Source organism: Falco cherrug, chromosome 19 (genome assembly GCF_023634085.1).
Source record: "Falco cherrug isolate bFalChe1 chromosome 19, bFalChe1.pri, whole genome shotgun sequence".
Classification (NCBI taxonomy): domain Eukaryota; kingdom Metazoa; phylum Chordata; class Aves; order Falconiformes; family Falconidae; genus Falco; species Falco cherrug.
In genome coordinates this window covers 5,979,256-5,989,184 of record NC_073715.1, presented here as the reverse complement: position 1 = coordinate 5,989,184, position 9,929 = coordinate 5,979,256, and the positions used below count along the sequence as shown (strand labels likewise).

At 51.7% G+C, this 9,929-nt stretch overlaps 1 protein-coding gene across 1 annotated transcript; it reads left to right on the top strand.

The window, feature by feature from the left end:
• The first annotated feature begins 345 nt into the window (after window positions 1-345).
• LOC102049485 (keratin, type II cytoskeletal 4-like) lies at window positions 346-5,345 on the top strand. The gene is made up of 9 exons (XM_005443307.3): window positions 346-945; window positions 1,549-1,766; window positions 2,724-2,784; window positions 2,991-3,086; window positions 3,194-3,358; window positions 3,586-3,711; window positions 3,909-4,129; window positions 4,363-4,397; window positions 4,502-5,345. The coding sequence occupies exons 1-9, from the start codon at window positions 412-414 to the stop codon at window positions 4,783-4,785; spliced, it is 1,740 nt and encodes a 579-aa protein (XP_005443364.1). The 5' UTR covers window positions 346-411; the 3' UTR covers window positions 4,786-5,345.
• The last annotated feature ends 4,584 nt before the right edge of the window (window positions 5,346-9,929 follow it).

Here is a 9,929-nt window from a genome sequence, read left to right as displayed (position 1 = left end):
AGGAATTTGCGGTGCTTTGTCACTGCCCCGAGAGGCTCAGGAAGGCCCATGATGGGTTGACAGCTGCCGCTAAGGGAATTTGATTTGGGGCTGTGCTTCCAACACCAACAATCACTTTGTTTTTCTTAGCTCTCGAGGGAGTGTTTTGAGGCAGGTCATGGTGGTGGCAAAGAGGGGAGGGCATCTTTCCAAGCCCTAAAACAATGAATAGAATAAAAAAAAAAAAGAAATAAAAGAAAAAAAAGACACCTCCACTCCCCTGACACCCGGCCAACTCCCTGAGCACATAAAAAGGGGCACTCAGCCACGGCACTCACAGGACTCACCTCCTCCCGTATCCCATCCTCCCCCTGCGCACCGCACTGCTCGGCTCCTCTCTCTTCACGGGTTGACTGCTGGGGACCGGTCACCATGTCTCGCCAGTCTTGTGGTCTTGGCAAGGGATTCAGCTCCAGCTCCGCTTGCTTCGGGGGGAGGAACAAGGTCTCGTTCAGCTCTGTGTCCCGCGGAGGATGCAGGGGACCTGGTAGCGCTGGTGGCTTCGGCAGCAGGAGCCTCTATGGCTTGGGAGGGAGTAGGAGTATCTCCCTGGGAGGGTTCGGTGGAGGCAGTGGTGTCTGCAGAGGGTTTGGGGCTGGTGGCCAAGGAGGCTTTGGCTACGGTGCTGGGGCAGGGTTTGGTGGCTGCTATGGTGGTGGGACTGGAGGTGGCTTTGGTGGAGTCTTTGGTGGTGGTTTTGGTGGCTTTGGTGGAGGATTTGATGGTGGCTTTGGAGGTCAAGGCTTTCCCCCTTGCCCCCCGGGTGGCATCAGGGAGGTGACCATCAACCAGAGCCTGCTGGCCCCACTCAACCTTGAAATTGACCCTGAGATCCAGAAGGTGCGAACGCAAGAGCGGGAGGAGATAAAGCAGCTCAACAACAAATTTGCGTCCTTCATTGACAAGGTGAGAATGGCTTCAGGCCAGGGCTGGGGGGTGCAGGTCTGAGCTCACCACAGCTCACGCTGGGAGATCCCCACCCAGCAACACCCAGGGAGCCCAGACCACCCCAAAGAACCCCCGAAGACAGAGCGTGGTGACTGGAGAAATGCCTTTCCCAGGGTTATGGAGAAACCCAGGAGCAGGATCCTTGGTTCTTAAGACCACGATGCTGATGCTAAGCTGTAGGACCGCGCACTATGTGCGGGGCATCCTCAGGGTGGTCTCTGCTGGTGGGCTCTGTCCCTCCATGAACTTTAAGGACTTTGACTGTTTTGGCTCATTTTTAAAGAAAAGATGCCCAAGCTGTGAAGTTCACCGTGTTTCTCTTGTTTAGAGGTTGTGAGATTGGAGAGGGAAGGGGACCCACCTTTGCCCACCCATCCTAGAGCCGTGGCCCCACCTGCCCAGTGGGACCCTGAAGTTATTGCTCACTGGAGATGAGAACAGGCAGGAAGGTTAAACTCATTAAATGGGAAAAAAATATGGAAAATGTCAATTAAAAAAAAAAGAAAATATGCTTTTGGGAACAGTCTGACTCTTTTTCTACTCATCCCTGCGATCATTTAGGTCCGGTTCCTAGAGCAGCAGAACCGAATCCTGGAGACTAAGTGGAAGCTCCTGCAGGAGCAGCGTGGCCCGGGGGCGGGGGGCAGGAACCTCGACGCTGTGTTTGAAACCTACATCAGTGGGCTGAGGAAGCAGCTCGACTCCCTCTCCAGCGAGAAGCAGCAGCTGCAGTCAGAGCTGAAGAGCTTCCAGGACATGGTGGAAGACTTCAAGACCAAGTATGTTGCTCCGGGTGTAGTCATGGTTGGGCTGTCTGGTGGTGAAAAGATAGAGATAAAACTTTGAACAGTCATAATACTGAAAGAATCATGAGAACTGGCAATATTTCACTGGTTTCAATGATTAGAAAATGTAAAAGATTTTGGGGGAGTTTTCATCAACTGGGTTTTGTGATTTTTCAAGGTATTTCTCCGTATGCACTGTTGCCTCAGCTATCCTTCTCTCTAAAGCAGGATCCTCTACTGTCTGTCTTTCTCACTTAAAAATCCATGGCATTATGATTTAATGAACTAATTATATTAGTTGCTAAATCCTACTGTAATTTCCTCATGGATTTCCTCACGGATTCCTTCCCATAATATCCTTCGTGATTTGAAGCTCAGAGCTTTCTGTGGAAGGATGATGTGAAGTGGGGGAAAAAAAAAAAAAAAAGTCCTTTCCTGCTCCTATTTATTGATTTGTTCAGTTGGAAAAGGACGAACAAAGCCTGGAGAAATGCTTCCACTGAAGGAGTTACCAAAAAATGGTGGGAAAGCAAGTTTGGGACTTATCAGGAGGATCCCTTCCTCTACTGAGGCTGCAGGTTGAAGTTTGACTTTGTGTTGGAGATCACCACCACCACAGTCTTCTGCAGCAGCTCCTGCCTCAGTGAGCAGCCGGGGATGGCCCGTGTTGAGGACCTGAAGGTCCTTGGGTCTTGTAGAAGGGGTTGGAGTGGTCACAGCCACCAGGACTCAGTTTAGGCAGGGACAGGATTCTCCTTTGCCAGGCAACGGAGGTGGCATGAGCCAGGGCTCGTTCGGAGAGGCAAAGGGCTGTTGCTTGTCCATAAATCTCGCCCATGGCAGGTCTGTTTCTGCTGCATTCGTTAGTCTGAGGCCAACACCACCTCGTTGCCAGCAGCAGCCAGAGCCAAAACAAGTTGGAGATTCAATCTCCCTCGTTATAATCAACAGGTACGAAGAGGAAATAAACAAGAGGACAGCTGCGGAGAACGACTTTGTGCTCCTGAAAAAGGTAAAGTCCTTGGTTGGGTTTTTTTTTGTAACACCAAGACACATCCTGGTTCAGAGGAGCTCTTGCTTCCATCAGCACCGGTTCGTTAGCACCAGACATCAACCAGGACCCTGAGATGTATGTGCTGTGGGGAGAAGGGGCACCAAAGGGCTCAGGGTGAAATGGAATGGTGTGCGTCGGGTTTTCACTTCCCATTTCTGCCGCAGGATGTGGATACAGCCTACCTGACCAAGGTGGACCTCCAGGCAAAATTAGATTCTCTGGCAGATGAGATTAACTTCTTGAAGTATCTTTATGACGTGGTAAGTGGTCCAGCTGCTCGCTGTGGGGGGATGCTGGGATGGAGAAGGGTTGTGATGCTGTGAGGAAATTATGGCAGGGCTAAAGCCAGGTCTGGTCGGAACTGCAGGAGCTGTCTGAGATGCAGAAGACTGTTTCCGACACCTCCGTGGTTCTCTCCATGGACAATAACCGAAACCTGGACCTGGACAGCATCATCGCAGAGGTCAAAGCCCAGTACGAGGAGATTGCCAACCGGAGCCGACTGGAGGCTGAGTCCTGGTACCGCTGCAAGGTGAGCGTGCCACACAGTGCTCATGAACACTGACATCTGAGCGGGTGGAAGAGCTACTGGTGGTAGCTCAGACTGTGCTGAGACCTGGGATATCACTGCTGCTGATCTAGCTGGGCTGGAGCTACTGTGCACATGTTCCCCTCGGCTTGTGTGGGGTGGCATGGAGAGCTGTTCTGAGGAGCCACTCGTAGTGGACCTAACATGCTCCCTTCCCTTCCACCTACCAGTATGAAGAGCTGCAGGCTACTGCGGGCAAGCATGGGGACAGCCTTAAGGACACAAAGATCGAGATCTCTGAGCTCAACCGCATGATCCAGAGGATACGGGCTGAGATCGAGAGTGTGAAGAAACAGGTGGGGGTTGCATGTTTTGTGAGCTCTTGGTAACCCCCTTCAGAGCCTCCCTGAAAGCAAACAGACTGGCAAGAGTCACGGTGGGCGGGAGGGACCCTGTGCTGGTGAACGGCTGAGCCCAAGTGACCTGGGACCACGGCTCCATCTCCGAACGGCTGCCCCTGCCTCACTCATCGTATCTGTGTCTTGCCCTCCAGTGTGAGACTCTGCAGACCTCTATCGCCGATGCTGAGCAGCGCGGGGAGGTGGCCCTCAAGGATGCCAGGGACAAACTGACTGAGCTGGAGACAGCCCTGCAGAAGGCGAAGCAGGACATGGCCCGGCAGCTGCGCGAGTACCAGGAGCTGATGAACGTCAAGCTGGCCCTGGACGTCGAGATCGCGACCTACAGGAAGCTGCTGGAGGGCGAGGAGTGCAGGTGGGTGGGGATGCAGCAAGAGATTCCTTGCATCCCGCTAAACCAACGGGAAGAACGTGGCCCATCATACCTCCTCTGTTAAAGTACGCATGGTGCTGCCGTTAGCCATGGGCTGCTGTCCTATAGCTGCTGCTATTTATGCCCATGGTCTGATGGACCAAACCTGGCTTCATGGAGCTGGATGAGTCCAGATGCTCTGGCTGGAGCTGACGCTGTGTCTCTTCTCCTTGCAGGATGTCTGGAGAGTGCCAGAGCACCGTGAGCATCTGTAAGTAGCGTTCCTGCAGGAGCATGGCGGGCTGGGATGGGTGATCCAAAACTTCATGGTGACATCAGAGGTGACCTTGTGCTGCCTTCTGTTCCTCTCTGCAGGTGTGGTGGGAGGTGGCAGCAGCTCCGTGGGAGGTGGATACGGCAGTGGACTATGCCTGGGAGGAGGAGGAATCGGAGTCGGTGCTGGAAGTGGGAGAGGCAGTTGTAACAGTGCTGGGTTCTGCTACAGCCTGGGAGGTGGTGGACTGGGCTCCGGGGGAGGATTTGGTGTGGGGGGAGGATTCAGCTCCGGAGGGGCAGGAGGGTCTAACTCAGTGGTGGTGGGGTCTGGCACCACCCTGAAGAAGACTACCAGCTCTACATCTGCCAGCCGGAGGGTCTAGGAGAGCAAGCTATTTCCCCCAACCCCACACTCAAAGGAGAAAGAAAGCAAATTTCATGATTGCCATCCCCCTGTCGCCCTGTCCCCACTTCACTGCCAACGTGATGGCCACCCATTTCATTTTAAACCACCGCCATCCTTCAGGAACTGCGTGGACAAGCAAACCAGGGCTCTGCTCACCAGCCACTGACTGAGGTTCTCAACAGTGCTTGAGGACCACTCGCTCCCCAGAGACACTGCGAGGCTGCTGGTTAGCAGGGTGCTGAGGTGGGAGCAGGACCGGCCCCATTGCTGGGGGCCCCCGGACGCAGCTGGGATAAGGCTGTAAAGCAACATGGTCCATGTGAGGGGCGTCCTACCTACGGGCAGAGGGGACTGGTCCGTGTGCTGCTCAGGGAACTGGCATCCCGTGGAGTCCACGGAAAGGCTCGACTTCTCTCAAGATCTTGTGCTGGAACCAGACGTGGTGCAATTTTAATCGGTCCTGCTCATCAGCCAGGGCTCGAACTCCAAAACAAGAATTTCCTAATGGTGACTAGTCCCAGCTGAAGACGTTTCTCACCCCGCTGCAGTTTGAGTTTTTTTTTTTTTTTCTAAGCAAGATACCAGTAGTTTCACCTGCCTTCTTTAGAAACTGCTGTGAAATGTTTAGTTTTGTTCAGGTTTTACCTTTTCATTGTGATCATGGGAACAATTGTGCTTGTTTGCTTAAGCCTTTCTCCCTTGGCATGTGGTGTACCCCAATAAACACTACAGGCAGTAAGCTGGTGTGGTTTTTTTTCCTTTGACCAAAGAGTTTCGTGTTGCAACAAGACCTCTCTTTTGCTGAGATCTGAAAGTGTGACCTGACTTTCCTTGCCCTTTGAAGCAGCCAAGGCGAACGTGTAGCCCGCTCTCCCATCTTTCGCACCCCTCTCCAAACACACGGATGGTTTGGCAGGAGGTGAAGGAGGTCCTGCAGGGGTGAGATGGTTGGGGTGGCAAAATCGCTGGTCCAGGCTCGGTGTGACAGTCCGATCCAGCTCAGTCTGTGAAACACTCATGTTTTCTTGAATGACATAGCTGGGAACGAGCCTGTTCCTGGCAGTGCGGCAGGAGAGAAAGAGGTGGCTGGGTTGAACCTGGGTGTTCTTCTCTGTCCTTCTGCTGGGTCTCCTGGGGTAACAGGGGCAATTAGCCACGTTAGAGCAGAGCAGACTGGTGGACTCGGGGGACCGTTCCCTTCTCCTTTCTATTCCTAAGCCATTTCTCTGATCGTGCTGGCCAGCCCAGGATATTCCCTAGCTAGCCTGCTTCTGACTGACCCCTGCCTCCAGCACACTGCTGGCTTCCCTGTCCTCCAAGGTGGTCCCGACACTGTGGTGCCCACAGCTGGTGCTGTCATGGCTAAGACATTGCACAGCCCTAAGTGGTGCTGGAGCATCCTCTAAGGAATGGTGTGGAAAAGGGAGGGGTGATCATCACCCCTCCGAGCTAAATCAGAGCTAATGCCTCAGCATCCCTGATGCCGGAGCCAGCCCTGCAGCTTTCACTGTGTCTGGACTGGCCAGGGATCCATGGGCTGCTTTTAAGGCATCTCCAAAAGGCACCTGAGACCATGGGAAGAGTAAGATCCCAACCCCCTGTCAAGCTCTGCCTCTCCACAAAAGCAGAATATTTTTGATGACCTGTAAATTTAGAGCCAAAAACTCCTGGCGTGGTTTGACCTCTTGCTCAGGAGACCTTGAGTCACATCCCTGGTCAACCGCAGACTCGCTCTGCGATCCAGATGACTCATTTCATTTATCCCATGCTCTCTTCCCAGTTGTAAATGCTCGAGACATAAACGTACCGGTGACTGCGGAATGTCACAATGCTGCCAGCAAAGGCATGTAACTACTTGGATGGGGAGATGGTTTGGGCAACAGTTAAATATTCTAGTGAGTCGTAAAGGGACCTGAGATGGCGTTGAATGAAAAGACATCTGCTTCCCTCAGAGTCACCCCGATTTAGCTGCCTCTGTGTAAACTTGCCTCCAGCAAATGACTCTTGCCATCAGGGCAGCGTGATGGAGAGACAAAAGGTTTCTAGATGTGTGCTAAGGCTGTTGTTAAAACAAACAGACACCAAAAAGCCCTCGCCTTTTGTCCCTAGGATTGCTGCAGCAAGGAGGGGAAAATTCTGCTGGGCTGGACCAAGACGTGACACAACTTCTGCCTCTTATTGGAGGAGTAAAAACATTTTGCATGGTCAGAAATAAGTTTGGTTTGATTTTGTCACGATTTCCCCCCATTTTCAAAGTGCACAGTGAAGACACTTAGATGTCAAGCATTTTATGGGAGGTGTGGGAATTAAATGCTTTGCTTTGCTTTTTCCCCCCCAGAATTCTCCCTTTCTGTGGCTGAAGACTTTTCCTAAGGCCAGTGCATGTGGCTGACGGTGCTGCTGCTGAAATGAGCCAAGGCTTCTATTCCTACATTCCTGCCTGTTTATTTTCATGGATTCCTTGGATCGTTTGGGTTGGAAGGGACTTTAGAGGTTGTTTTCCTTCACTAGGGCTCCGGGTATAATGATGTTGTTTGAGATCCCCGTGGTCTAAAGCTGCCTCTTGCGTTTGAACCGGCTGACGATGTTGATACCCAAATCCCAGTTCGATTTCCCAAACTTGGCTGGCGATGTGGCCGTGACTCAACACGGGCGCCGGGGACTCGGAGCCTTGTGCTGACTTAACGCATCTCCTCCCAGCACGGCTGGGAATGGGAAAACGTTCCGATCATGCTGTCCCGCCCACAGAAAAATTAAAAAACACCCCCCCCCCCCCCCGAAAAATGTAACCGCATGTGTGGCAATGTGAGGGAAGGCATCGTTAGATGCGTGTGCATCTGTGTGATTGTATCTATAGCAGCCGTAAGCCCATGGCACGCTGCTGAACCTGGTGGCGTGGCAGGCAGCGGTGGGATGTGCTTGGCTGATGAACCAGGAGCAGAGCCTGTTCTCAGCCCGGTCCACGGAGGCGGCACTGCCAGGTCTTGCTGGCGCTTTGCCTCTCCTCGAGACGGACGGGGCTGCTGAGTGCCGGCTCTGCCTCGGCCCCAAGAGGGATCAGGGGTTTGTCAAGGCTGTTGGCTCACGGCTGCTGTGGTGTTTGAGGTTGCGCTGCAGAACCTCCCAAGCTGGGCAGGTGTTTAGGAGACAAAGTCTGGCTGAAGACCAGCAAGCCATACAGGACCTCCTCGACCCGCATATTTATTGTCTATTTATTTATTTGTCTATAAACTGTGCTGCACAACCACCACAACCCCCGTCCTCCCCACCCTTTTGGTCTCAAAGTGACTTGTTTTTATTCTATACCTTTTTTAGCCCTATCTATCCCTTGATCCTCTGCCCCACATGCTCAGGAATCCAGGCGGGTGCTGGGAAGGGAGGTGGGATGAGCAGGCTGTGCCGGGACAGTCGTGTTTTTCAGTGGAAATGCCAGTTTGGCTGCATGTCGTGACCTGGTCCAGGTCCTTAGGGACTTTTTGGAAATAGGTGTCTGTGCGATATTTTTAGAGGTATTTAAACATCTAAAGACACCAAGAGTTGCTAGTGTGGATTTTCAAGAAGCACTTAATTGCCTGTGTCCTGTGGGAACTTCTGAGAACCTTGCTAGAAAGCCACCAGCACAGCTGGCTGCCTCAGTAGTCATAAAGATTTTAGAACTTCAAAATATCTCAGGTGGCTCAAAAAAGCTGAAAACTAATAAAAAAAAAGGACTTTCTAAAAAAAAAAAAAAAAAGACTCAGTAATTTGATAAGCAGGCTTCTGCAAGACAAAAGGATGAATGTATGATGGGTCATAGTCTTATATTGCAAGTCTCATGCATCAGCTAATCCCTTCGCAGCGTGGCATCAAACCGGAGTGTTCCCACCAGCTTCTGCCTTCCCAGAGCCTGGTGCCCACTTCCAAAGGAGCTTGGACAGGGATCCACCTGCCCTCCCGAAGGAGGGCTCAGCACCGCTCACAAGTGTCTGTGTCTGCCAAAAAAAATATTTGCACATTAATAGTGAACTAAGGCAGGCAGCTGAAAAACATGCATTTCCTCAAGTGAAAGTTATTGTGCCCTCTGTTCTCCTCATTTCTATGTGTCTACAAACGAGCTGAGCTCTCCAGCATCGTCTGCCTGGCTAATTGCCTTTGAGTAGTTACAGGATTTATGATGTGGGCAGTGTGATTTTGCATGCCTCCTGCTCTCTGCCTGTTCTCAGAGCCCTCCGTCCGCCTGGCCACACTTCCCACTGGAGCAGCCGGGTTGCCGATGCCTTCTCTGGCTCTTCTCATGGTCCTGAAGCCGTCAGAACATCCTGAAGGGATTTCCCGTCTATGATATTTGTGGCATTTCTTCACCCGTGCTGAGACTATAGGCACGAAGAGCCCAGGAGTCACTTGCAGCGAGAGTTTGGTCCAACAATGAATGAATTTCCAGGGCCAACCATTGCTCTGGTGCCTCCTTTCTGGTAAGCTTTTATTTATCGAAAAGCCGGAGAGCCTCATCAAAATGCAATTTGCTGAGCACTGGCTCTGGATTGAGAAACTACTTCTCAAAGCCAAAGGCGATTTTCCATGTAAAAAGAAGACTAAGGGTGTAACATAGGTGTGTTTTGGGAATTGTGAAAGCCATGCTACAATTTGGCATGAACGGCAGCGCTTGCCTGCCATGGGGCTTTGGAGTGAAAGATCAAAATAAAGATAAACATAAGCAGGGAAACAACCACAATGGATGAAAGGTGGAAAAAAATAAAAGACTATAGTGTGTCCTAGGGAGAGTGTTACTATACCACAACCGCCTAAGACTTCTTAGTCACCCAGTGCTACCATTTGGTGGACACAGTTGAATCTTTTTTAATTTTCTCCTGCATTCTAGGGTGTGTTTCTGGGTAGGGTCAATGTTTGGCAAATTGAAGATGAAAATCTGTAAACCACACCACGCTGATGAAGACAGTAACTGTCTCCTCCTTCACGCCCATGCAAACCCAGCCCACCTCCAGAAACAGATAAAAGAGAGTCTCTGCTGCCCTCCCGCCAGAGGGACTGACTTCCCTTCTCTTTGCACGCACCTCCTTGCAGCACAACTCCACCAGCCTTTCTCATCTTCTCAATTTGTGACTCAGCTTGGAAGAATCAGCC

Bases quoted from the DNA above. Each gene is read 5' to 3' on its own strand.
- LOC102049485 (XM_005443307.3), top strand. From the start codon at position 412: ATGTCTCGCCAGTCTTGTGGTCTTGGCAAGGGATTCAGCTCCAGCTCC. The intron at 4,130-4,362 runs GTGGGTGGGGAT...TTCTCCTTGCAG, and splicing joins CTGGAGGGCGAGGAGTGCAG to GATGTCTGGAGAGTGCCAGA. The intron at 4,398-4,501 runs GTAAGTAGCGTT...TCCTCTCTGCAG, and splicing joins CCAGAGCACCGTGAGCATCT to GTGTGGTGGGAGGTGGCAGC.